Source organism: Propithecus coquereli, unplaced genomic scaffold (genome assembly GCF_000956105.1).
Source record: "Propithecus coquereli isolate 6110/MARCELLA unplaced genomic scaffold, Pcoq_1.0 Scaffold73, whole genome shotgun sequence".
NCBI classification, from domain to species: domain Eukaryota; kingdom Metazoa; phylum Chordata; class Mammalia; order Primates; family Indriidae; genus Propithecus; species Propithecus coquereli.
In genome coordinates this window covers 2,467,127-2,494,117 of record NW_012153396.1, presented here as the reverse complement: position 1 = coordinate 2,494,117, position 26,991 = coordinate 2,467,127, and the positions used below count along the sequence as shown (strand labels likewise).

Genomic DNA, 26,991 nt, shown 5'->3' with positions numbered 1-26,991 from the left:
CTGGGGGCGGTGGGTGTCATTTGGAGCGACGCCCCCAGCCCGGGCCACAGGGACTACGCTGCCTCCCAGAGCCAATCGTAACGCGGGGATCAGTCCTGGCCCCCTCCACAGCCAGATAGAGGAGGGGAGTCCTTGCTCCCCCTTGGCTTGCAGTCCCCTGGGGGGCCTCGGGAGGCACCCGGCCCCTGCAGCAAGGGGTCCAGGTTCCCAGGGAGAAAATGCGCAGGACGCAGGGCGCAAGTGGGCGGTGTGGAGGGCGGTCCCCTGAAGGTGCGTCCCGAGGCACTCGGATTACTGACCGGCTTGTTTACTTGATGACTACCTTGGCAACGGCCTCTGCCTGCTTCGCCCCCTGGGCGCCTACCCCAGTACCCACAAGCTTCTCTTGCAGCACCGCGGCATTCGCATCCCTTCACAGCCCGGTTCCAGTAGTGCCTGTGCCCCGTTTATGTCCCCAGCCCTCTCCCTGATCCCCCTCTGTAACCCCCAGCTCCACTGTGCTCCCAACCCCTAGCCCTACACCACAGACCTGAACCCCACCCTTGGGATGTGGAAGGCAAGAGACTCCAGGAACGTCTGTCTGCATCCAAGCAATTGCATCAGAAGGGAATTCTTAGGACTCTTCCTCCCCTGGTGTCTGTCCTGTGGCCAGGGGCCCTGCATCCTTTCAGGAACTGGGTGGCCAGAGAGACACCTTGTGGTGTAGGAGGAGGATGCAAGTGAGAAAGGCAACTCTCGTCTACGCACACACGACTCACCCAGTCACCGTACAGAGCACGCCTGCCGCCAACTCAGGCTCGAGCCCCGTTCTGTCCCGGTGACATTCCCCCGCTGAAGCCTTAGGGATGACTGCGGAGGGGTGGCAATTCTAAGAGTCCCGGTAGCTGGCTTGGCCCGGAGAAGACGCGGTTCTAGAGGAAACGGGGCGAGCTGAGATCGAAGCCCTAAGTTGGAGCGATGGGGTGAGGCGTCAGAAGTAGAACTGGAGCGGGTAGGACCCAGCCGCTCCAAACCAGGTAAAGAGCCTGTCCCGGGAGTCCAAGGAAGGTGCTAGGAGGGAGTGATTGGCGGCCCCACCAACCAATAGGAGCCCGGGACTGCGCAGGCCGGCCCTACTCCCGCAGCCAGGCGGAGCGTGGGCGGGGTTCCCAGTCTGCGACAGTCGCTGGCTCCCGCGGGCGGGCGAGGCCGGCGGCCACTACACAAGCAAACAGGTGAGGGGGCCGAGTTTGAGAGGTGGGGGGGTCAGGAGAGCCGAGCTGGGGCTGGAGTGTTGCATTCTGGGTCCCAGAGCTGCTCTGAGGGACTTGGCCCCAGGTTTTGCGCGGGATGTTGTGCGACCCTCTCCAGCAGATCCTTCCCCTAAGCTTGGGAGAGGTTCACACAACCTCTTTAGACCGGGAACAGCGACCTGGGGCCCGGGAAATGTCTGGGGACCTTGGCTGCAGCTGTCTACGGTCCTGGAACCCTGCCCTTGAGGCCCAAGCCCCCCAGGGCTGGCCCCTTACCCGCATGCACAGGAGAGGGGGTGGAATTAACTGCCCTCGCCCCTCATTATCTCACCGTTTGAAGCCCCGGGTCCCGCAATAATCCCAGCCTCTACTGAGGACTGGGGACCGGAGTAGATGACTCAGCTGAGAACAGGAATGAGGCGTGAAGGAGAGGTTCCCACCCGCGTTGTATAAAGTCCACGAAAGTTCATGGAGGTCTCCGGCCTGCAGGGAGAAAGATGTGGGGGCTTAAGGCATGGCAGGGCAGGATGCTCACATGGGGGGTGGCGGAAGTTCTGGGGGGCAGTAGGGGCAGCATTTACACCCCTCCCCATCCCTGTCCTCCCCGCCCAGGCCTGGAGCGCACACTTCCAAGAAGCAGCGCGAGGGAGGGCTTCGCGTTACTGAGACCCCGGCTCTGCACAGGAGACTCATGGAGCTCAGAGCACGCAGGGCTGGCCTCTCCCGGGCTAGCAGGTCCCTCTTGGATCTTTAGGGCGCCGCCCCGGCCCAGCCACCATGGCACACGGTTTCGCAGTGGGCTTTGACCCACTGGGCCTAGGAGACCTAAGCTCCGGCTCTCTGAGCTCCCTCTCCTCCCGAGGCCACCTGGGCAGCGACTCCGGCTCCACCGCAACGCGATACCTGCTAAAGAGGCAGCAGCGGCTGCTGAATGGGCCCCCCCGCGGAATCCGAGCCTCGTCGCCCATGGGCCGTGTCATCCTCATCAACTCCCCCATCGAAGGTGGGGGCGGGGCCCAGCCACTGGCCTGGGACGAGGAGGTGGGAGCTGAGGACAGTGGGAGCTAAGTAGGAGGAGGCAGAGCCAATAGGGGTGGGGGAACTCAAGAGATGGGAGTGTAGGGAAGGTGGGGGGGCCTCTGGGAACCCATACACTCTTCCTCACCTACTCTTGCCTCTCCTCCAGGACAATCCTTTAGGGTTCCAGGATTGTAGAAGGGTCAGACGTCGCAGATAGGGGCATGGCAGCAGGGAAAGGCCTGTGTGTGGCATGCTAGCCCCCAAGTGAGCAAAGCAGGGTACTGAAATGGCCTCTCCCTCCCATGGGCTCTGCAAATTCATCTGTGTGGGCCTTTGGGGGTGGGGCAGGATGGAGGAGGACAGCCTCCATCAGCCAGTCCATTGTGCAACCAGCTCTGTGCTGGGCTGTGAGGAGTCAGTGCCGAGGCGGGCGGACAGAATTAAAGGTTTCAGGCACAGAAAGAGGGGAATGAGGGTAGAGAAGCAAATGTTTAGAAGAGGGAGGAGAACAGGGGGGCTGAGGGTGAGGGAGGAAGTCCCCGAGGGAAGGGGAAGATCTAAGCTTATGTAGTTGCTTGATGCCGCTTCGTGGCACACTGATTCTAACCCAGCCCTGGGAGGTCCTGCAGGGGATCTCAAGAGAAACAGGACTCATTTTTCACCTTCCACCAACATACAGTGTAGCAAGATTTAGAGTAACAAAACAGCTAGTGGTGGGATGGAGCTGTCGCCAACAAAGACTGGCAGTGGAAATCATGCAGCGTGGTAGGGTGGGCACTTAGGAGACAGCCTGGCTGCAGTGACAGATGTGAGGCAACAAAGAGCTGGTAAGCAAGATAGGACCTTGAATGTCAGGGGCGGAGCGGAGGCCCCCTGGGCCTGGGCTTTCTGTGGGCAGGACCAGATAAATATCTCCAGCTCATCTCTTCTTTCTCAGCCAGCATAGCACCTCTGGCTGGATCCCAGACTGGACTTTTCAGGCCCTGCTCCTGCCCTCGTCAGCTGGGTCACCAGCTGGGCAGCTCTGTTCCCCTCCCAAGGCCGCTGGGACAGGGGTGGGGTATGTTGCTCAGGGAGCAGGCTTTCCTCCACCTGTGGCCCAACCTGCTCACCCCTGTCACCCACCACTGTGAGCCTCACCCTCAGGTGAGCAGAAGGGCACTGCTCAGGGTCACCACCATCATTCTGATTAGGCAGCAGGAGTCCCCAGAGGAGCTAGGAAACATTGGGTGGGGGAGGGGAGGCAGGCACTGCAGCACTGCCCTTGTTAGTTCCACTCTATTGAAAGAACAGAACTACGCTGTACCCCCCAACACCCCCCACACCCATGTATGATGCAACACCTTTCTATACCGTCCCTCTAAAGATCCTCTTCTGGAAGTTCTATGATTTCTTTCTTCTTCTGCCTCACCCTGGTGCCACCATGCAGCCAGGGGGGCAGCATCTCCCAACAATCCAAGGACCACTTCACGGGAATAAAGTAGCTGATAAGGGAGAAACAGTGAGAAGGAGGACACTGCCACCCACATCAGTCCCAGGAAGTCCCACCAGCTCCTTAAACTCAACTGGTCCCAAAGAAAATTCATTACCTTTAATCCAAACCAGTCCTTTCTCCTCACTCTCCTAGTTCATTCATTCATTCATCTGTTTATTCTTTTGTTTATTCAAAAAATACTCATCAACTACCAAGCACCGTGCAACATACAGGGGAAGAGAATGACGAAGTCCCTACCGTGACTGAGCACACAGCCGCGTGAGAGGAGACATAATAAATAATGCACAGAGAAGCAAATAGTGACAAAAGACAGGAAGAATCCTGAAGGAATTCATTTGGACAATATGATAGAATCGTGGTTCTCAAACCTTAGATGCATCACAAGTGCCTGGAAAGCCTGTTAAGAGACAGATTGATGGCTGGGCTCGCTCCCAGAGCTTCTGGTTCAGTGGGTCTGTGGGAAAGCTCAGGGAATTCACATTTTTAACAAGTTCTCAGGTGCCGCTGCTGGTCTGGGCACCATGCTTTGAGAATCACTATAATAGGGGATTACTGGAAGGAAGGGAGGGGAACCCAGGAAGGTGTCTCTGAGAAAGTGGCGTCTGAGCCAGGAGGGGAGCGAGGAAAAGGAACTGGCCTTGCAGAGGTCTGAGCAGGGGACTGCAGGCAGAGGGAGCAGGAAGGAGGTCAGTGTGGCCAGAGCTCAGCGAGGGAGGGGAGAGTGGCTGGAGGTGAGGGCGAAGGGCTGGGCTGAGGGGAGCCCATGGCGAGCCCCACAGAGCACGGCGAGGGGTTTGCGGTTCCTCTAGGAGCAGGAGCAGGAGCAGGAGCAGACGTGGAACTTTTCAATCAGGGGAAAGGCATGACCTAATATGAAAGCTGCTCTGGCTGCTGCATAGAGTAGATAAAGCGGCAAGAGCAAAAATCAGGAGATCATTAGGGGGGTGCCGGGGGTGCCTGCGGGGAGAGGCCGTGGGCTGGGCTGGGCTGGGACAGCGGAGGTAGAGAAGGTACCATCCTCACAGGACCTGAGCTCCTGGACTCAAAGCCTCAAACTGGGCATCACCGCCCCCACCCCCCAGGCCACAGAAAGGGCCCGAGGGGAAAGGGGGTTTGGGTCGAGAGAGCAAAAGGCTCCTTGGCTGAGGCTGAAAAGGTCCTGACACCTGTGTAGATACAATCAGCTGGGGAGCCCCAGGCTCCCTCAGTCTGTCCTGTGTGCCCCTGGCCGCAGGCCGCCCTTGGGGATTTCCTTCCTAGCTGCCCCAGCCTTGCGCTGTAACCTGATTTCTCTTAGATCAAATTGAAGCGTGGTGTGTGTGCATGTGAGTGTGCGTGTGCGTGCGTGTGTGTGTGTGTGTGTGTGTGTGTGTGTGTGTGTGTGTGTGATTTCTCCCTCTCAAACACCTCTAGAGTAACTCTTGCCCGGGAAGAAATCTCAGCTTCTCACCTGGGACCCAACTTACCCCTCCGGCCTCCTCACACTGCTCTACCCAGAAGGCCTCTTTGAGGGCCGGCACCTGGGCCTGGCTCCCTCCATCCCCTCATCAGTGCCCTCCCCTTCCCCTCCACCCACAAAATCCCACCCATCTCAGTCCCCTAAGAAGTCTTCTGGGCACCTCCAGCCCCTAGGGACCCCGTCCCCCTCTACTTTCCCCAGGACCAACAGAGAGGGTTGCCCCGGGATCTGGGCACATGCTGCAGCTGTCATTGTGGGTTTCTCTCCCCGTACAGCCAGGTCATTCCTAGAGTCCTTACCTCCAGAGTCACAGAGACTAAAGATGGAAGGGGCCTCAGGGATCCTTCCATAACATCCCAGACAGGGATTTACCAGGTCTCATCTTGCATGCCTCTAAAGATGGGAAGCTCACTATCCCAGAAAACCCATTCCACTGCCTGACAGCTGAATGTTTTACAAAGTTTTTCCTTACAAAATCTGCCTCTGTCTAATTCTACTATGTAGGCTTGCTGCTGCCCTCTGGGTTACAGAGACAAAAACATCTAATGCCTTCCATAGGATAGCTCTACAACTATTTGAAGACAGAGTTAATATACTCGTTTCTGCTGCAAGCTGAAGAGCCCAGACTCCCTCAACTGTGCCCACATAGAACAGAATCTAGAACCTTCTTTTTCTGTCCATCTGACCCTAAGAGTGCTGGAATTTTTAGGAATTTGGCTTACCCTGGTCTGTGGGCATGTGAAGCTTGGTAAGCATTGATACACACATACCTGTATATTAGGAGTCCTGTCCTGCCGTTCTCTCGCTGCTCCCACACCCTCCCACATGGTCTCAAAGTCACCCAGAGGGGACTTAGAAATTGGCTGCCCTCTGACCCATTTAGGGCCCTAGGTGCCTGTGTGGCTGTGCCCAGCAACCCAGATTGTGCAGGCCGCAAGTTGGGGAACCCAAGGGGCCCTCTGTGCCAGAATGAACACGGGGTTGTGCCTATGTCCCCATCCCCACAGCCAACAGTGACGAAAGTGACATCATCCACGCAGTCTGGGTAGAGAAGAGTCCAGCGGGGAGGCTGGGTTTCAGCGTGCGTGGGGGCTCGGAGCACGGCCTGGGCATCTTCGTCAGCAAAGTGGAGGAGGGGAGCAGCGCAGGTGAGCGGGGCCCCGAGGGTGAGGTCCTGGCTTGGGACGTGACACCTACGCCAGTGAGGGGCAAAGGGTGCCGCTGTCAGGGGTCGGGGGAAAGAGTCTTCAGCTCTGGAGGGCATGATGGGGAGACAGGGCCCACCCTTAGGGCAGAGGGGATTAAGGGACAGACCCCTGGGCTAATAGGGGACACTAGACCCTGCTCTGGGGAGCCCCACTCTGATTGAGGAAGCTCAGTTTTACCCCAGGGAGCCCCATCTGATGGGGGAGGCTCAGTGCGACCCTGGGGACCCTTTCCCCAAGTGCCCCATGCCATCCACCCCCGTCCCCTGGTGCAGAGCGGGCTGGCCTGTGCGTGGGGGACAAGATCACGGAGGTGAATGGGCTGAGCCTGGAGAGCACCACCATGGGCAGCGCAGTGAAGGTGCTGACGGGCAGCAGCCGCCTGCACATGATGGTGCGGCGCATGGGCCGCGTGCCTGGCATCAAGTTCTCCAAAGAGAAGACCACGTGGTGAGCAGCGCCTGCCCCGCCCCGGCCCCGCCTTGCCCCCGCCCGCCCAGCACCACTATCACCCACATCCATTGGCAGAAGCTGCTTCTGCTCTTCCTGCCCCTCTGGGTACCGGAAACAGGGGATCCTAAGGCCTGACCTCGCCATGAGGAGAAGCCTGTCTCTCTCCAGGCCTCCCCCATACCAGTGGCCCTGCCCCCATGGCTGCTGCTGTGCAACCGGAGACAATAACAGCACCTCCCCACGGGGGCGCTGTAAGGATTAGCAGTGGGCCTGGCACCTTGCCGAGGCTCCATACAAAGGCGATTAGGATGGTTTCCCAAGTTTAATGAAACCTGTGTCCCGCCGAGGGCCCCAGGCCCAGGCAGGTCCCCAAAGGGAACCCCCCTTTCCCGTGCAGTTGTCAGGGCTGGGAGGGCAGGTGGGTGGCGGCGGATGGGGACCCAGCTGAGGCCCCCCGCTGTTGCCCCAGGGTGGATGTGGTGAATCGGAGGCTGGTGGTGGAGAAGTGTGGCTCGACGCCGTCTGACAGCAGCTCAGAGGATGGCGTGCGGCGCATCGTCCACCTGTACACAACCTCCGACGACTTCTGTCTGGGCTTCAACATCCGCGGGGGCAAGGAGTTTGGCCTGGGCATCTACGTGTCCAAGTGAGGGCTGGGGCAGGAAGTGAAACGGGGTAGGGCTGGGACCTGGGGATGGTGAGCAAGCGAGGCCTGGCCAGCTGCCTGTCCGAATGAGGGCTTGGGTCGGAGGGTCACCAGGAGGGGGGGCCAGGAGCTTGACTGGGACATCCCCGCATCTAAGCAAAGGGTCCGGAATGGGGGCGAGAGGGCAGGCCAGGGGCCTAGACTGATGCCTGTCTGCCCCCAGAGTGGACCACGGTGGGCTGGCCGAGGAGAATGGCATTAAGGTGGGGGACCAGGTCTTGGCGGCCAACGGTGTCAGGTTCGACGACATCAGCCACAGCCAGGCCGTGGAGGTGCTCAAAGGCCAAACGCACATCATGTTGACCATCAAGGTGGGCAGAACTGTGGGAGTCAGGGAGAGGCCAGCCCAGAGAAAGGGCTTCTTGGGCCACCCTGGTATCTAACTGTGTTCATTGCTCTGCAGTTTATGGCATTTCTCTAGCCGCATGGATGATAGGGCAGGCATTGTTCCCATCTCTATTTTGCAGAGGACACTGAGACTCAGAGAGGCAAAGGGACGAAGCAGTCAGTTACTCAGCTGGTCAGCCTGGGGCCTGGTTCCAGTGCTGCTCCCTGATTGCTAGAGCAGTGTCCCCCTTCTTATGAATGGAGGCGGAGGCCTAGGGTGGAAAGGCGCAAATGCCCTGCCCAGAAGGGTGGGCTGGCGGCTGTGGCTTTGGGCAGACCTGCGTGTTGGGCATCCCCACGCACAGGGCAAGGAAGGACGGGGCCAGAGACTAGATGTCAGGGGAGGCGGCTGCATTTATTATTCATATGGGTCTCACCCTTGCCTGAGGATCAGGTCCTTCTCACACTGACTCCTGGAGGAGGTGACACCTCGCTCTCCCCAGGGCCCAATCCCGGCCCCTGCTCTACCCTTCTCCTTCCCCAAGCCTTCGCCCATCTGGCTGTTCCGTGCCTCCTCTGCCATCCCCCGTCTCTACTTCCCACCTCTTCCACATCCCATTTCTCCCTTTCCTTCCTCTCAGATTATCCCAAATGCCCCTTCTCACTCCTGCTCTGCCCACTCATTCAATAATAATTCATTCAATACTATTTCCGGGCACCTCCTGTGTGCCAGCTGCTATACTGGCTACTAGGACTATAACAGTGAACAGACCAGACAAGGTCTCTGCTGCTGGGGGAGACAGACAAATCAACTTAATGCTTGCAGATTGTGACAGATGCTATGAGGAAAGTAACAGAGAGACAGGATGGAGTGATTTAGAAAGGCCCCTGTAGCTCAGGGGGTCAGGGCAGGCCTCTCTGAGGAGGTGGCACATGATGGGCTGAAGGAGGAGAATCCAGGTAGAGGGAACAGCAAGTGCAAAGGCCCTGAGGTACAAAGGAACTTGGCATGTTCAGAAATAAAGTGGCCTGTGAGGCTAGAGCATGATGAACTCAGAGAAGAGAAATGGGGTTGAAAGTTTACTCCTGTTCTGTCACCCCCTATTCTCACCCTCCCTTCCACTCTCCCATGCCCTCCTATGCCCACTGTGCCCTCCCTCCCCAGGAGACCGGCCGGTACCCTGCCTACAAGGAGATGGTTTCTGAGTACTGCTGGCTGGACCGACGTAAGTGGCTTGGGTCCCCAAGATTGGAGGGAAAGGGCTGAGGCCCGAGAATGGGGCCAGGATGTCTGAAGAAGAAAGTCAGGGGGGACCAAGATCCCCTTAGGACCTTCCCGTAGCCCAGAGCTATTTCTGGGCTCTCTGCTGAGAAGCTGCAGATCCAATTCCAGGCTCTCCTAGGGTCTGGGGTCCCAGCGGTGAATCGAGGAGAAGCGACTTGCCTAAGGTCTCCCAACAAGTCAGTGGCAGGATTGTGGAGCAGCGGGTTCCCCAGACCCCACGGTTCTACCCTTGGCTGCTGCCTGACTGATGTTCGTTCCTCCACCCTGAGCCCAGGGGTGGTCTGCAAGGTGGGCAGGGCCCTGAAGCAAATGGGCAGACCCCTGAGATGCCCCTGCCTCCCCCACTCCCTGCAGTGAGCAATGGGGTGCCGCAGCAGCTGTCCCCCGCCTCCGAGAGCAGCTCCAGTGTCTCCTCGTGTGCCTCCAGTGCCCCCTACAGCTCGGGCTCCCTGCCCTCGGACCGCATGGACGTCTGCCTGGGCCCGGAGGAGCCGGGCAGCCACGGCCCAGGCTGGGGGCGGGCGGACACAGCCATGCAGACGGAGCCTGATGCGGGGGCCCACGTGGAGACCTGGTGCAGCGTGCGGCCCACGGTCATCCTCAGGGACACAGCCATCCGCTCTGACGGCCCCCTGCCCACCCACCGCCTCGATTCTGCGCTCTCTGAGTCCCCCAAGACTGCTTTGCTACTGGCCCTTAGCCGACCCCGGCCCCCCATCACACGCTCCCAGAGCCACCTGACCTTGTGGGGTACGTGGGGGATGGGTGGCTGCTGCTCTCTCCACAGTCCCCTGGTCCCAAACCTGCCCCAACCTCTGCCCCAGGCCTTGACTCAGCCCCAGAATATACTCAGCCCCGGCTCTGGGCTTCATTTTAAACTTATCCTGGGCTCCAAACCAGCCCAACCCCAGCCCCTTCATCCTGGAGTTCCTAGGCCTGTTCTCACACACACACACACACACACACACACACACACACACACACATGCAGACACGCACTCCTCCAACTGGCCCTCAGTGGACATTCTGTACATAGCTACAGCTGTGGGGTGGGGGGAAGGCATCAGAAAGTTGGAAGAGGAGCCCCCCATCGCCTCCCACCCCACACGGCTGCAGATCCTGTCTGCCCCCTCCTCTCCCTTCTTTCTGCCCCTCCCCACACCCCTGGCCCTCGTCCTTTCCTTCTGCCCACCCCTCCAGTCCCCTGGGTGCTCCCTCGTGTCTGCAGAGGAGAAGAAGCAGCGAAAGAAGCAGAAGTCGGGGTCCCCTGGGGAGAAGGGTGCCCTGCAGCGCTCCAAGACGCTGATGAACCTCTTCTTCAAGGGCGGGCGGCAGGGGCGCCTAGCAGGGGATGGATGTAGAGAGGCCTGGACGCTGGACAGCGGGAGCCTGGCCAAAGCCCGCCCTCGCCCAGATGTGGAGAAAGGTGAGTGCTGGGTTGATCAGACAGGAGGGCAGGGTGACATCCGCTAGCCATGGCACCCAGCAGTCCTGGGTTGAGACTCTGCACTGCCTCTCACCAGCCGTGAGTCACCACACAACCCCTGTGAGCCTCAGTGTCCTCATGGGTAAAATGGGAGTAATAATACCCGTTCTTTAGGAGTAGTGAGGAACAAGTGAATGCACGTATGTAAATCACTACGAACGCTGTCTGGCACACAGCAGGTGCACAGGAAATGTAGTGGTCGTTATGGCGTTGTGATCGCCTCGTCTCCCCATTTTACGGAAGGGGAAACTGTTAGAGTCACAGCACAGCAAGGAAGCGGCAGAGCTTGGATCAGATGCTGTGCTCCTGGTGGTCATGGTGATGGTGGTGGTGGCAGGGCACACTTTTCCTAGAGCCTTTGGCTTCACCTCCCCTGGCCAGACCTCCACTGGCCCAACCCATTTCTAGAAGCATCCTTGAGCAAGGCCATTTCTAGGTCAAGGCCCAGGCAGAAGGGTCCTGTCCAGGCTGACTCATGTCAGGGACTTCCCAAGGACGCTCACAAGAGGCCCTGTCCTCTCTCTGGTGAGTTTCAGAGACTAGACCAAGAGTGGCTAACTTAGTTAAGACTCTCGGAGTTGCACGTGACAGAAACTCAACTCCAAGTAGCTTTTTTTAAAAGCACTTCTTGGCTCTGCTACTGATGTAAGCTGGGTCCAAAGGTCTGAACAATATCAGCAGATGTCTGTCCCCCTCTGTCTTTCCCATGGGTTAGCTTCATGATCACATGGGCTTTGCCAACTTGGAGGTAAATTGGCCACTATTGCTTAGCAACCCCAGGGCAAAGAGAGCTTCTCCTTAAACAGTTCCAGCAGAAGTCCCAGGACAGGCCCTCACTGGCCCAGCTGGGGTCCCATGCTGTGCTGAACAAGTCACTGAGATGTGGGACAGAGAGAGGTGCTCTCACTGGCCAGCCTGGGGCCCACCCTGGAGTACATGAGCTGAGAATGGAGGGAGGGGGCTGCACAGAGAAAAATCAGGGTGCTGTTTCCAGCAGGGGAGTGGATGTTGGGTGGGCAAAAACAACCAGAGGATAAGGGGCTGGACCCGTTCTACCCTGGGGTCTGATGTTCTGGGGTCTCAAGGTGATGGTCCCATGGGGGAGAAAATTCCTTCGAACTCGGGCTGGCCAGCCACCCTCCCTCAACCCATCTCTCTTCCTACAGCTCCCAGGGCCCTGCTCTCTCCTGGTTCTCCCCCTCCTCTCTGGCCACTGTCTCCTTCAAAGGCTCCTCTTTCCCCTGTCCCCTGAAGGTAGGTGCCCCCCAAGCTCAGTCCTTGAGGCTCCTCCCTCCACACGTTTGCTTCCAGTGAATCTGCACAAGCAGAGCTCAGACTGTACCCTCTCTTGATCCAGAACCTTCTCTGGCTCCCCATTGCCTATGGAACGAGTCCCTAGCCTCAGCGTGACCTCCAAGCCCCTCATGGCCGGGCCTCTTGCCCCCCTTTCCTCCCTACTTCTGGCCTGAACCCCCCTTCCCACCAGTCCTGAGCCCATCCAAGCCCCGTTTTCAGATTCGGGGCCAGGGCCTGCAGCTGAGCCTCTTTCTTCTTCATGCAGGGGGCGTGGGGCCCGTGCAGAAGTTTGTCACCTGGAGACTGAGACGCGGTAATTCACACATCCCTTTACCAACGCCTGGTTTACAGTGGAGTGGCAGATGGGGGGGCGTGTGGGGCCAGCTGAGTGGCTTTGGACTAAACTCAGCTGGGGTCAAGCATGGGGAGCAGGCAGCTGGGGAGGTGCATAGTGGGGCAGCTAAAAGAATGAGACCAAGCTTACTAGGAAAGGGGGTGTATCTGGGGCTCGTGTTGGGACTCCCAAAGGCAGATGCGGGGCAATGAGGGAGCCTGTGCTGGGACTCCAATGGGAACAGACTCCTATGACAGCGCCTGTCCAGGGGGCGCAGGGGGCACTGGGCTAAGACTGCTAAGGAGCAGACTGGTTCGGGGTCCATGTTTGGGGCTGGGGGGCAGGGCTTGGCACTCCATTGGTGGGCAGGCTGCCATGGAAGACCAGGTAGGCAGCACAGGGCTGGGATTCCTTCTGGGTGCCTGGGCCTCTCAGCCGGCCTGTTCTGGGCCGCGGGAAGCCCTTGTCCTCCCGTGATGGCTCCTGGCTCCTCCATCACACCCTTTGCTCCTGCCCTGCAGACCGGGAGAGGGGCCGGGCCCTGCTTTCCGCCAGGTCCGGGAGCCCCTCCAGCCAGCTGCCCAGCGTGGATGAGCGGGTGCAGGCCTGGGAGAGCCGACGGCCCCTCATTCAGGACCTGGCCCGGCGGCTGCTGACCGACGACGAGGTGCTGGCCGTCACCCGCCACTGCTCCCGGGTAAGCTTGCAGCCCGCCCCCAGCACGTGGTCACAGAGTCACCTAGCCCCTCTTTCATTCGGGCCACTGTCCACTGACCAGTATCTGGGCTTGATGACAGAAAGCCAACGGTCAGTAAAAGCAGAAGTCACTCCTGTCACATACACCCCGCACAGTCAGGAAGGGGAGATAGACAGTGACTAGAACCTAAACACCCATAGTGACAGTCACGTGAAGAGCTGTGAAGGGAAGGAGCATGAGAAGACAACCGGAGGGCACACGTTAGGCGGTGCAGTCTGGGAATGCCTCCCGGAGGAGGTGATATTTAAGCTGAGGAGAAAAGGAACCAGACAGGCAATGAGTGTGGGAAGAGAGTCCCTGCAGTCACCTGCCTCTGCCCTCTCTAAGCTCCACTGTCCCCCCTTGCCTCCTCCTGCCCCTGGGTCAGCCAGCAGGACTGGCCTCATGCCAGGCCCCTCCCCTGTTACCCACATAAGTAATCCTTGGCCCCCCCCAGTCCCCTCCAACACCTACACTGTTCTCTGTTTCCTTCCACTTCCTACAGAACCACAGGGCCCCAGGGTGAGGAAGCCGGGTTTGAAGGAGTCCCTGGAGCCCGAATGTTGGGGAGGCTGGGGAGGCGCAGCTTGCCTCTCTGGGAGGATCGGAAGGTCCCCTCCTATCTCTCTGTCTCTGGAAAGTGCAGGTGCACAGTCCACAGCCCGTGTAAACCTGTGCGGCGTCCTGTGTTGGGCTTCCTGGGAGCACACGCGTCAGCGCACACTGTGTGTGAGGGCCAGCTGAGGGGTCTCGGAATATCGTCTGTGGGCTCCCCCGACTCCCACCTTGTCTAGGGTGGGACGGCTTTGTATGTCCGCATGGTGTGCACTGGTGTGTCTGTGGGGTACCTGGTTTGTGTGACTACATGATTGTGTGTGTGTGTGTGTGCGTGTGGCTGGCTAGTGCATGAGTGTGTTTGTGCATTGTCACCTGGAGACTGAGACATGGTCATTCACGCATCCCTTTACCAAGGCCTTGTTCACAGCAGAGCTGCAGGTGGGGGTGCATGCTAGGTGGCAGCTGAGGGGCTTTGGGCTAACTCACAGGTGTCACCCTCAGCTCTCCGCGCTGAGTGGGCCTGCGGTTACCAGCCTGCAGTGAGTCTGCAACTTCAGCTGTGGCCACGAGGTGGAGCTCTGTGTCTGTTTCTTTGGCCGGCTCCTTTTCCCTACCTCTCCACTCCCCTCCCCTGCCCAAGCCAGGCCACCTCTCACTGTGCCTTCACCACCTGCGGGGCTGCAGGGACCACCCAAACCTGGCCCAAGCCCCACCCACACCCAGAGATCAGACTCTGGGATGGAGCCTTGGCCAGAGTGATTAATAAGGTTCCCCTAGTTACTCTGATGTGTAGCCCTGAGCCCCAGGCCTCCCCTCTCTCCTCCCAGAGCTGTCTCCCCACAGCCGACAGACCTAGAGTTACACATCCCCTCTTCTGTCGCTTTACACTCCCCAAGTCACCTAGCGACCCATGTCTTTGGCAGAATAGAGGACAAGCTCCTTACCCTCAATTCAAGGCCCTCCCTGATTTGACTCCTAACCCACGAACCTCAGCTCTCTCGCTGACAGCACGCAGGTTTGCACAGCTTCTGAACTGCACCACTTTGGGGTGTGCTACTCGCATAGTAGTTCCAACCTGCACGGCCCTGCATGGAGGCTCTTCATGGACCCTATGGCCAGGTGAAACCTCTACCTACTCATTATTCCACACCACTTCGGGAGCACTTTCCTCCTGTGCCCTGCATCTACCCTCTAAGAATCAGTGGCAGTACCACCACCTCCATGCAGGCCGCTCTGATGCTCGCACCTTCCTCTGAGACTCCCTCTGCCCCATTGCCAGTGGTTTGTAGCTCACTGGGGTAGGTGACTCATCAGCCCCTCATTCTCCCTAGACTGAGTTCCTGAAGATCTGAGACAGGGTCTTCATCGTTGTGTCGCCACTGCCCGGTACAGGGCCTGGCACTTAGCGGATGCTGGATGCAGGTCTGCGGACTCGAGATGTGTGCACATATGTGGTTGTTTCTGTGCAGTGAGTGTATCTCTCTTCAGACAAAAGGGAATGCATTGTCATACGTGGATGTGTGACTCCCTGTAACTTATGTGTGGTTCAGGGCCACAGGGTTTGTATTTTATTTATTTCTAGATATTTATGGATGACTCCCCCTGAGGGCCAGGGCACGCTCTATCTCTGTGTCTATGCACGCGGGAGATGTTCTATGTGTGTGCCCCTGAATCAGTCTCCCTCTCGCCACCAGGGGGTGGTGTGCTGTCCAAGTAGGGTAGCTTCCAGTGTTCAGGTCTTCAGAAGGAGTGGGGTGTGGCTGGTGGCATCTCAGCAGTGCCAGGCAGAAGGGGCTCCACCCCCCAGGGCACTGACTTGAGCCCCCCCCCTTCCCCAGGGCCCCCATTGCAGCCCTGAGCGAGGCCTAGCTTGTAGATCTGTGTGCAGACACATGCTGGGCCTGCCAGGCCCACAGCCTAGTGTTTGGCTCAAATTCCTTCCTTCTGCCTGGGAGATGGGGGTGGGGAGAAGAGTCCACTCCCTGCACATCCTTTTCCGGTACCAGAGCAGGCAAGAGCCAGACTTCTCAGGTTCCAATCCCTCTTCGCAATTCCTTATCCGTGTGGCTTTGAACAAAGTCCTCCTCTCTACGCCTCAGTTTCCTCGTATGTAAAACAAGAATAATTAATGTCATTTCTCAGGGTGGCTGCTAAATAAGAGGTCATATGAAAAAGGCTTAGTTAGAAAAGTGCCTGTCCCCAAAGTGTTATTGTTGTTGCTGTTTACTACAGGTCGTTATTATTGCAGGTTTCTACCTAGTCACCAAGATAAGACCATCCCGTGGACAGCCCGGGGGTGGAGTGAACCTTTCCTAAGGCATGGATACCTCCAGAGCCCCTCAGGCCCTGGCATTTCCCCTCACCCAGCTCAGGAAGTCCCCCCAGCTATCTGACCTGTGGTGCCTCTATCTGCAGTACGTGCACGAGGGTGGTGTGGAAGACCTGGTGAGGCCCTTGCTGGCCATTCTCGACAGGCCTGAGAAGCTGCTGCTGCTGAGGGACATCAGGTGGGGAAGGGCTGGGAGGAGGGCTGGGGGCAGGAAAGGGATCCCTGATACTTCCCCAGGGCTGAAGTTCCTCCTGGCACCTCCAGAACTGAGCCCCTGCCTGCCCCCTGCCCCTTGCCCTCCCCCAGGAGTGTGGTGGCCCCCACGGACCTGGGCCGCTTTGACAGCATGGTGATGCCCGTGGAGCTGGAGGCTTTTGAGGCCCTCAAGAGCAGGGCAGGTCAGCAGCTGGGGGTCGGGGGGGCAGGACTTCTGCATCCTGAGCCCGTGGGGCTGGGGTGGGAGCTCACAGCAGAGCCTGCCTGAGTGCCTGGAGCCGCGTCCGCCGGCGAGCCTGGTGGGGAGCCTTGCCTCTGACCTGTCCCCCTCTCCAACCAGTCCGGCCTCCTGCTTTGCGACCTGCCCGGCAGGACACACCGCCCAAACGTCACCTCATCACCCCTGTGCCTGGTCAGTCAGAGTCCCACAGCCCAGGGAGGGGCGCAAGCCTGGGGAGACTGGGGGAGGGAGGATGGGCCCTCTGTCCCAGCCCCTACGTGGGGACACACTGTGGGTCCCTGAAGGAAAGCCCTCACCCGCCAGAGCCGTTTCTGTCCCATCTGCTCACCACCTATACCATTGCTTACTTAATAGTTGTTTTGAAACCCACTCACTTTTAATGTCTAGTCTCATTCTATGCAGTAATCTCTGAGAAATTACCAGTTTGGTGTGCGAGTAATATTTTTTCTTAGGTATATTCAAATAGAACTGTAACTATTACAGTAGAAAGTATTAAAATGCAATTACAATAGAATGCATTTGTCCTTCTGCCCCAGTGGGTCACGTCCCCGCTGCAGCTGCACTAGGGCCTGGGAAAACTCAGGCCGGTTTGCATTGGCCCCACACAGACTGGCAGGGCCTGGGGCTGGAAAGGTGCTCTGGGTGGGGGCGGGGGGCAGCCTGACCTTGGCTTTCTTCCCCAGACAGCCGCGGGGGCTTCTACCTGCTGCCCGCAAACGGCTTCTCAGAGGAGGACAATGCCAGGGAGCTGAGGGAGCAGCTGGGGGGCCTCAAGGTCTCCCTGAGTGCCCCTGCCCCCTGCCACTCTCATAAAGGGATCCCCCCTCTCCAAGACGTGCCAGTAGATGCCTTTGCCCCCTGCCACCGCAGCGCCTGCACGCCCCCTCCCCAGCCACCCACCGTGGCTCCCTGGCCCCCACGGCCTAACTGGCTGCTGACAGAGCCTCTGAGCCCAGAGAGCCCCGGGCAGGGCCAGAGCCAGGGCCGGGCCCAGAGCCGCAGCCGCAGCCGCAGCCAGGGTCGAAGCAAGTCCCCTGGACGCAGGCGCTCCCCATCCCCGGCACCCATCCCCACCCCCAGCATGGCCAATGGGCGCTACCACAAGCCTCGGAAGGCCAGGCCTCCCCTGCCACGACCTCTGGATGGGCAGGCAGCCAAGGCAGGGGACAGGCAAGGGCCCTCCGAGAATGGAACTGGTGGGACAGTGGAGGAGGCAGCCATGCAGGCCCCCAGTGGGGAGTTGAGAATAGTCACGCTGTCCAAGACGAAGCAGTCCTTGGGTGAGTCCAGGTGGGACTGGGGCCAGCAGGGGGGACTCTGGGATTTGGGTGAGGAGGTTGGCGGGCTTAGTTTTGGGTGTGACTCAGGGGCCTGGGCCTAGGAAGAGAATCTTGGGTATTGGGGTATAGCTGGGGGGTCTAGATTTGAGGGGGTTGGGATCTGGAGGATCTTAGAGTTAAGATTTGAGTAGTAACAGAACCTGGGGATTTGGGAAAAGTTGGGGACCCTGGATTTTGGAATGGAGTCCTAGGCTTGTCCCGGAGCTTGCATTCGGGGGTGTGCTGCACTCTCACAGTTTCTCACCCTCACTAGGCATCAGCATTTCTGGGGGCATTGAGTCCAAGGTGCAGCCCATGGTGAAGATAGAGAAGGTCTTCCCTGGGGGGGCCGCCTTCCTCAGCGGGGCCCTGCAGGTGGGTGAAGAGTGCCCAGGCCCACTCCTGGGGGAGCCCGGTGGGAGGTCAGGCCGGCACATGCTCACTTCCAGCCAGACATGTTTAGACCAGGTTGTGGGAGGCAGCTTGGGGTTAGGGGGTTCAGATGAGCAGGATCAGCAGGCCTGGGGAAAAATCTGTCCCCTCATGCTAGCCTGAGGCCGGCCCATCCTGTTCCACCCCACGCCCCAAGGGACAAAGGGCCCTTGTCTGTGCCCCACCCTGCCCCCAACGGCTCCAGGCACAAAAGTCCCATTGTCCATCCCCTCCACCCAGATGGGGGAGGCATGTCCTAGCTGGTAGAGGTGAGAGGACACTGCCTTCAGGTGGGGTGGTGTGGTGCGGGTGACTCTCCCACCCCATCCTAGGCTGGCTTCGAGCTCGTGGCAGTGGATGGAGAGAGCCTGGAGCAGGTGACCCACCAGCGAGCAGTAGACACCATCCGTCGGGCTTATCGAAACAAGGCTCGGGAGCCCATGGAGCTTGTGGTCAGGGTCCCCAGGCCCAGCCCACTACCCTTACCCTCTGACTCATCAGCCCTCCCCGACCAGCCCCTTCCTACTGACCATTCCCCTGCCCACCAAGCCCGTGATGCTCCCACCCCCTGGCACCCAGAGCGTCCCACCAATACCCAGCCCCCTCCCACGGATGCTGGCCTCCTCCAGCCCACTCCCAGCCCAGTCCCCTCTGCAACCCTCCAGACTCCTGATACCCACCCCAGGCTCTCCCCACTTATCCCATGACCCTTCCCACTAACCTCAGGTGAACCCCCTGCTATCTCCAGGCCTCGCCTGCTAACTTCCTCAGGATGTGGGAACCTCCAGCTCCTGCTTGCCCTGCCCACTCTGAGCTCCACGCTGGTGGCTCTCATCTCCCTACTTCCTTCCCTCCTCAGCTGTCACTAAAGCTCTGCCTTAGTGTCCAAGGACAAGGTGCTAGCGGGCAGCCTGTGTCACCCACACTCACTGCTCCCCAACCTCCCAAGATAGGAAAGGGGCTGCGAAACCCACTGTCTGGAGCCTGGGATTGGTGGGCACTTTCTCATGATGCCCCTTGGATTTCCCTCAAACACTGAGGGATATGGACTCCCAGGGCCCTCAAGGGGTCAATGCACACACTCCCCAGCCCCAGGCAGCATTCTGTGCAAGGTACAGGATGAAAGGCTATTCATTCCCTTGAACTCCGAGAGACCACTTCATGTTGGGGTCCACTAGGACCTCAGACTTTCTAATTTCTATGATTTTTCCTTCCCCCCTCACCCTTTCTCCCCATAAGAGCTCTATGAGGGGTAGGGGAGTTGCCAGCAAATAAAGAGGGATGGGGGATCAAACAAGTTCCCATAATCTTTACCCAGCACGCTTTTTTTAAACAAAAAAAATTTTTTTTAATGTTTTCTTTGGGTTTGTACAAGAATTTACAGTGTGAAAAATATACACGTGAAAATGAGGCCGTAAACCTGGGTGAAGGGAGGGGCTGCTTGGTCACAAACAAATAAACAAGACATTTCTGAGTTCTTCCTTTGGTCTGACTTCAGCCCCCTCACTCCAGGAGAGAGGCTGCAGAGCTGGAACCTGGGGGCCAGACCCCAGTCCCAGCCCTGTCCCCCAATGTGGGCAGGGTGGGGGTAGGCACATCTGGAGCAGCTGGTGCCATCTGGCTCTCTCTGGCTTTGGGGTGGGGGAGAATGTGGAGATGAGGGTGTCCCTTCCTCTTCCCAGCTCCCCGGCAGGAGTGGGCTGGCGGTGTCTGGGTGAGCAGCGTGGCACTGGCAGCAGTGGGGAGTGAAATGGGTAGAGTGAGTAGGAGCCTCTGGGTGACAGTGAACACAGGGACCTTTGAAGGGTCTGTTCTTGCTCCTCCAGGTCACAGGGCAACCTCGAGTTCTTGGCAGATCCTGGGGGATGAGTGGCTGTGGGCCCTCAGACTGGATCCCAGGGCCTCAATGGATGCCAGCTGCTGCCCATCTTTGGCAGAGCTCCCTGCAGAGCTGGGTGCGAGGGCCCTAGATCTCGGTGGCAGTGATCTCCTCCAGGCAGATGCAGGGGGCCTGCTCGGCCAGGCCCAGGTCGGCGAGCTCCCGGGCCTCCAGCTCCAGGCTGAGCTGCTGCAGCTCCTGCTCCAGCTGCCGGTTGCGCCGGTACATCTGGATGTAGTTGTGCTGCAGCTGCTTCTGGTATCGGATCACCTGCTCTTTCTCCGCCTGCCAGGCCAGCCGCTCCCCCTCGAAGCTGTCCCGCTGCTCCTCGCCCCGCTGCCGCTCCCGCTGCAGCTCCACCCGCAGCCGCTCCACCTGGGCCCGCAGGCTGCCCCCAACCCCGGCTGCTGCCCGCTGCACCTTGGCCTCGTCACTCTCCGCCAGGAGGAATGGGTCAGCGGTGGCAGGTGGCACAGGGGGTTCCCGGAGTCCGGCTGCCTCAGCATCCAGCTGCCCAGCTTTCTCCCGCAGCCGCTCAGCCTCCTGGCGGTGCCTCTGCAGCTCCTGGGAACAGGCCTCCAGCTCCAGCTCCCGCGCTCGGGCCGCCTCCTGGAGGCCCCGCGCCCGGCCCTCACTGACCCGCAGTGTAGCTCGGGCCTCCCGCAGCGCCACCCGCAGGGCCACCAGCTCGCTGCCCTTCTGCACCAGCTCTGCCTGAGACTCCTTCAGTTGCTGCTTCAGCAGGGAGATCTCGCCTGACTTCTGGCACACCTGGGGGTGGGAGGTAGTCAGGAAGGGAGGTGAGAAGGGTTCCCCTGGGGGACAAGCCCTGCTCATCACGCTGGGCATTTGGGGAGAGAAGGTTCGATCATCGTCATTTTACAAACGGACACAGGGACAAGTCTAGTGACATGTCCAAAGTCATACAGCTAGTATATGGCTAAAGTGGAAAGCAGAGATCTTTTTCCTGCAAAACTGGTGTCTTTAAACCACCACAAGACACTGTGGAAGCACCACCTAGCCCTGGGTGCTGCAGGAGTGGAGCAATGGAGGGCAGTGCCCACGCCGTCAGTTGAGAGGCACTACAGCGTCTCGGTTAACAGCGCAGGTAGCAGAGCCAGACTGCCTGGGTTCCAGTCTTCGCTCTGCCACTGCTAGGCGTGATCTGGGTCTCCACCCTTTCTGGGCCTCAGTTTGCTCATCTATAAAGAAGGGTACTAACAGTGCCCACCTTGTGGGGTTGCTACGAGGATTAATACGTGATATACTTAGAAGGGTGCCTGCCACACAGCAAGCGCTACGTTATTATTGGTTGGAAGGCAGGGGGACGGGAGTGCCATTGGCCACGTGGACACTGGCCACGTGGAGGCACAAGGAGACCTCCACCTAGAAAGGGACAGCAGAGGGGGATCCTCATCTTGTAGGGATGAGGAAGGGGGGTCCTCTGGGGGTGGCAGGCTGAGCGGGGTGTGGCTAGGCCCCTCTTGCCAGGGCTCATCCCTGTGTGACTCTGCTCCGTTGTCCCTCCTATTCTGGCTCACCTCCCACTTGGTCTCCTCCAGCCGTGGCCCAAGCTCCCGCTGCTCCCGCTCCAAGGTGGCGCAGCGCCGCTCCAGCTGCTCGCGCTCCTGCAGCAGCTGGGCAAAGTCATCCTGCAACTGCCGCTTCTCCTGCTGCAGCTGGAACACCTGCAGCTGCAGCAGCTGCTGGGCCCGCTGCGCCCGCTGCGCCTGGGCTGCACAGTCTTCTCGCAGGGCCTCGCGCTCTCGCTGCCAGTGCCGCTGCCGCTCCTCGTACGCCTGTGGGTGACAAGGCAGACCTGGGTCCTGGGTAGCTCCCCCAACCCCACTCCCTGACTGCCCTGGTGGCCCACAGCCTGGGGAGGACAGATGCCACTAAACAGTAATTATGACAATAGCAACTACTTTTGACAACAGAAACAACAGTAATAATAGCAAGCACTTACCAATAGCACTGCCTAGGTGCCAGGCAGTTTTCTAAGCACTTTATATCCTTTGCCTTATTTAATCCTCCCAATAACTCTATGGAGCCAGAAGTGCCCCCATTTATAGATGAAGAAACTAAGGCTGAGCAAGGTTAAGTAACTTGTTCAAGTCCACAAGACAGCAGGGGGCCGTGCCGGGTGTGAAGCATGCACTCTGGCTCCTTCCCACTCTATAGGCAGCCAAACAACGGGGGCGGGGGTCCTCAACTGCAACTGCCCAACCCCCTGCCCCCAAAACAGAAGTGCCCCTTGGATTCTCAGGGCCTTGGGACATTCTACCATGCCATTCCCCATTATCCCCTCTGACCACACCTGGCATATGGTCGCCTCACTCTCGTCCAGATTGTCCCGCAGCTGCTGAAGCTCTGCCTCACGGTCACGGAGCTTTCCTTCCAGGACACAGTGCAGCAGGGCCTCGTCCGAAGGGGGTGGAGGAGGTGGGGGTGGTGGGGAGCGCTCCCCACAGGAGCTGCTGTCTGGGGAGGCCCGGGGACCACTGCCCAAGAGCCCCCCAGCCATGCGGCCCCCCAGGGAGCCCGTGCTCTTGCTAGAAGAGGATCGGCCACTGTCCGAGTGGGAGGGACCAGTAGGGGCCCCTCGGGCTGGCCCGGGCTGTGCCCCCCGCCCAGGGCCGTGGGAGGGCAGGTGCCCACCTGGGGAGTTGGTGGCTGGCTCAGCGCCCCCAGTGCTGTAGGTAGGCAGGCTGGACAGTGAGTTTCGGCCAGAGTCGGACAGTGTTCCTGATGGGCAGCCACTGGCCCAGCCACTCGATGCCAGGGGTTTGTCAGCAGCCGAGGAGGAAGACGAGGAAGAGGAGGAGGAGGTGGCAGGGCCCCCAAACAGCTGCGTTAGGCTGCCCTGGCTCCCAGACAGCCCAGTGGCCCGAGGACCCAGGAAGCTGGGTAGGGATGGTGCCCCTCGAGGTTTGGGCAGCACTGGCTTGAAGGCTGTTGGGCGGATCAGGATTTTCTCCATGTTCTGAAATGAGGTGCCACGTGACACTGGGAGTGAGCTGCCCGATCTTGCAAAGGTCTATGATACTCCCTGCCCTCTCATCTGGGGTCCCCAATACCCACATATTAATAACAATTGCTACCACCTGCAGAGGACCTCTGTGAGTGTCAGCTTTATGTCAAGTGCTTTGAAAGGTTCATCTCTAATTGTTACAACAGTCATAAGAGCAAAATATTATCACTGTCCCCATATTTCAGATGAGGAAATGGAGGCTTAGCCAGGTTAAAGACCTTGCCCAAAGTCAAATGCATAGCTATTGCAGAATGACAATAATTTAAGCAATTAGCATCTAGTGAGTGCATGCTAGGTGTCAGGCACTATGCTAAGCATTGTTTGATTTAATTCTCACATCAATCCATGGGCTGACCTATTACTTCCATTTCACAGATACAGAAACTGAGGCTCAGACAAGTTAAGTGAATTCCTTGAGGTCACACAGCCAGAATGAGGCAGAACTGGGATTAGAACCCAGGTCTGGTGAATTTAGACCCCACACTCCTTTCCTTATATAAGATTCCAAATTCCAGCTTCCCAAGAGGGGTCTTGATTCCACCCAGGCCCCTAAGGAAGAGCCGGTACTCACCTTCTCGAGCTTTCCAGAGACAGGGATGAGCTTCGGTGGGGGGCCACGGAGGTGGGCATTCCGTGCCCGTTGCTCCCGGGCATCTTCAACATCACTGCTTGGGCTGGGAGGTGACTCTGTCCGGAAGTCCTCATTGATGTAGGTGAAGGTGGTGCCCGGGACAGCCTTCCTGGGGGGCACAGCTGGGCACAGTGGCTCTTGTGCCTCATAGCCACCTCGAAGCAGCCCATCCTGCTGGCGGAAGAAGGTGGGCCCAGGCGGGCCTTGGTGGCGGGGAGGAGCTGGCCCCCCAGGGCAGGGCCGGCCTGAGATGAGGCTGCTCACGCTGCCCATGGCTGGAGCTTTTGGGGAAGTGGCAGCTTCAGGAGCGGGTTCCAGTGGCACTGGCAGAGTCTGCACAATGGCCATGGCAGCAGAGGCTCAGGCCTGGCCAGGGGCCTCCAAGGCAACCTGTGAGCAGGGCAGTGGTGTCAGAGTCCCTCCACCTTGAGCCCCCTGCCTGAGTCCCTGTCTTGACCCCTTGATCCAGGCCAAATATCCCCCTACCATCAGTAACAAGCCCTGATCCTCCTCAAGACTCCCCCTCCAAGCGCTGGCATGAACTTTCTCTGGGCCCCAGACCACTGCCCAATTCTGGTTGGAACAGGACTGTGCACCGAGCTCACTGAGCAGGGATGACAGCAGTGGGACGCCTGGGTGGTTATGCAGGGCCCCTTGGAAGCAGAGGCCCAGGCCCAAGCCTAGGCCACAGAGGACAGGACTCAGGTTAGGGAGGGAGCCCTCTCTACCAGCTCCTGGCACAGGTCCCTGGTCCTCTGGGACAGGTGGCCTCATTACAGGGCAGTTTGGACAGAGGCAACCTCAGGGATGCAATCAGTAACTCAGATGGTAATTAGGGAACAAAGAACCACGGCCCAGCTGGGCCATGCCCTGCCACCCCCTGCTGGGCCTCAGTTTCTCCCAGACAGAGAGGCGGCAAGGGTGGATCTGGCCAAACAAGAAACCCACAGCTCTTAGGGAGTCCACAGGTGCCCTCTGGAGTCTCCTGCTTCCCAGAGGTGGATGCAGGCTCCTGCTTGTTTCCATGACAACTCCTGGCCTCTCCACATCCAATCAGTAGGGCCTAAACGAGCCTACACAGGCCCTGCCCCACTGCTAACCTCTATGACACCTTCCAGCTTTAAATGTTCCCGAAGTAACCCAGAAGAGATGATGGCGGAAGCCCTACCTCCAGCAGCTAAGACCTCGCTTACCCGGAGCCCAGGCAAGAGGGCTCCACTCTCCAGGCCCTGCTCCTTCCCGGAAGGGAAAAGCAAGCCTCTACCCGGAACTCCCTCCCCAGTCCTGAGGCCGCTGATGACCAGGACTTAGGCATCTGCTGAAGTCATCAAGCAGAGTAGGGGCCAAGAAGTGGACAGAGAATTGCAGGGGAGTAGGAGTGTGTGCATGTACTTATTGTGCGGGACTAAATGCACAGCACCGTGAAAATGAAGACTGTGTGTATACTAAAATGTTGGAAAACATCATAAATGTGTGTGAGTGTATGTATGTTTGGACAGATGTATCAGTACATTCATACATACATGAGCACGTGCGAATTCATATGTGTATATCTTACAAAAGAACGTGGATAAATAAGGGGTGGTTATTAGAAAGTATGAGGTAGTTACAAATGCATATACATGTAACATGTAGGGTACGAATATGAACACATGAGAAAATGGATAGATGCATCAGTACATTCATGTCAACATGAGTTTATGTGTGAACTCCTATGTGTGCACTTTCCACGAGTGTGTGACTAGGAAGGTGAGTGTGTACAAGTGTGTACAGAGGAGTCTGCACGCTTGTGGGAGTGGGTGGGAACTTGGGGGGTTGTGCAGGCCAACAGGCGAGTGGGAGCCTGTTTTTCCTCACTCTTCGGTGCGTGGGGAGAGGTGAGACACACATCATCTGATTCCTTTGCCTGATCTGTTCCCCTTCATTCTTGTTTGTGCTCCATTAAGTCCACCCCTCCTCCCCTCGCAAGCAGAAAGCCACTCAGCACCAGGAAGGTGTCCGGACTGAGGCAGGAGTTGTTGGGAGCTGGGTGTAGGGCTGAGTGGTGTGCAGGGAGCAATCACAGGCCCCTCTGCAGGGCTTGGAGCTGAGACCACCCACAAATCCCAGCTCTAGCAGAGCAAAGCAGACAGAGAACCCCCTCCTCTCCCCTCTCCAGGGCCACTCCAGGGCATGGAGAGAACAGTGGGGAAGGGGCTTCTTAGGAGGCAAACGGGGCAGACCCCTCCATCTGCATTTCCCCACTTCAGTGAGCACAGAGAGTGAAAACTGAAGGGAGGAGACAGACTCAGAGAAAGACAGGGACCCAAAAGACAAGAGACAAAGACTCAGAGAGGCCTAGAGGGTCAGGCAGACAAGGAGACAGGAAGGCAAACCCAGTGAGCCGGGTCCCCTGCAGCCCACCAAGCCAAGGGGCCCTAAATCCAGAGTGACATAAGGCTGGGCCCTGAGAGCCAGACACCCAGGGAGCAGGAGCCAAGCGTCTGGAAGGCCAGGCCCAGCCAGCAGGCTCCGCTCCTGGAGCCGAGAGAGAAGGAGGGGCAAGTGGAGGCTCCATTTTGAGAAATGCGTTTGTGGCTGTGGGAAAAGGGAACCCCTCATTCTTCCCAGCACTCCCTGAGTAATCACTTCGGTCCGGGAGACCCCTCCCTGTTAGCGGGCTGGGGAGAGCTGAGGGCTGGGGCTCAGCCCGGGCTAGAGAGGGGTCTGAGGAGTTGGGGAAAGTCTCCCCCAACCCGAACTCCAAAGAGCAGCCAGGCGGGATCACGTCTGGGGTCTCGAGTTCCCACTCCGCGACAGGAGGCCGGGAGCCCCCACCCACCCTCAAGAGTCCAACCCCCCCTTCCAGAAAGTGGGGGCAGCTGTGGAATGTGGCCTCCCCGCTGGAGTCCACCGCGCAGAAGTTGGGGGCGCCCCAGGCCGCCTCCCAGCCCTGGCCCCCCCTCACCTCCGCCGCGCTGCTCCATGCTCAGCCCCGGGCCGCCCCCGAGCGCTCCACAGGCGCGCCGCCCGGCTCCAGCCCGCGCGCGGCCACTCCGAGCGCCCGGCCCGGCCCCGCCCCGCCTCCGCGGCGCCCCCGGCCCGGGCCAGCCCCCGCCCGTCCCGAGTAGGCGGCGCCGCGCCGGGGAGGATCCGAGGGGCGTCCCCGCCCCTGGGGCGCGGACACGCGCAAGACCCCACGTCACGCGTGTCCGCCGGGGCGCACGCAGGGGCTGCACGGCGGCAGTCAAGGTCCCTCCCTCCGATGCCCGGTGACTGTGTCTGGGGGCTCGGTCGGCTCGGGACGCGGCGGCGGCAGGTCACCCTCTACTCCAGCCGGGGC

General features: G+C 59.1%; 2 protein-coding genes across 3 annotated transcripts; one reads left to right on the top strand and one right to left on the bottom strand.

Moving 5' to 3' along the window:
• The first annotated feature begins 2,009 nt into the window (after positions 1-2,009).
• On the top strand, positions 2,010-18,835 carry PDZD7 (PDZ domain containing 7). The gene is made up of 17 exons (XM_012661730.1): positions 2,010-2,235; positions 6,214-6,354; positions 6,687-6,861; positions 7,334-7,510; positions 7,734-7,881; positions 9,063-9,123; positions 9,537-9,932; positions 10,410-10,607; positions 10,844-10,846; positions 12,229-12,276; positions 12,819-12,994; positions 16,007-16,098; positions 16,227-16,318; positions 16,477-16,548; positions 17,061-17,657; positions 17,971-18,071; positions 18,461-18,835. The coding sequence occupies exons 1-17, from the start codon at positions 2,010-2,012 to the stop codon at positions 18,833-18,835; spliced, it is 3,078 nt and encodes a 1,025-aa protein (XP_012517184.1).
• Positions 18,836-19,451: 616 nt separating this feature from the next.
• On the bottom strand, positions 19,452-26,689 carry LZTS2 (leucine zipper, putative tumor suppressor 2). 2 transcript variants are annotated; one of them, XM_012661729.1, is made up of 6 exons: positions 26,617-26,689; positions 23,610-24,059; positions 22,666-22,990; positions 22,325-22,488; positions 21,549-21,806; positions 19,452-20,778 (listed from the first exon to the last, which is right to left on the bottom strand). In XM_012661729.1, the coding sequence occupies exons 2-6, from the start codon at positions 24,015-24,017 to the stop codon at positions 20,095-20,097; spliced, it is 1,839 nt and encodes a 612-aa protein (XP_012517183.1). In that variant the 5' UTR covers positions 24,018-24,059; positions 26,617-26,689; the 3' UTR covers positions 19,452-20,094. The 2 variants fall into 2 exon arrangements, with proteins under 2 accessions (XP_012517183.1, XP_012517182.1); XM_012661728.1 differs by having other exon boundaries at positions 22,325-22,990.
• Between the last annotated feature and the right edge of the window lie 302 nt (positions 26,690-26,991).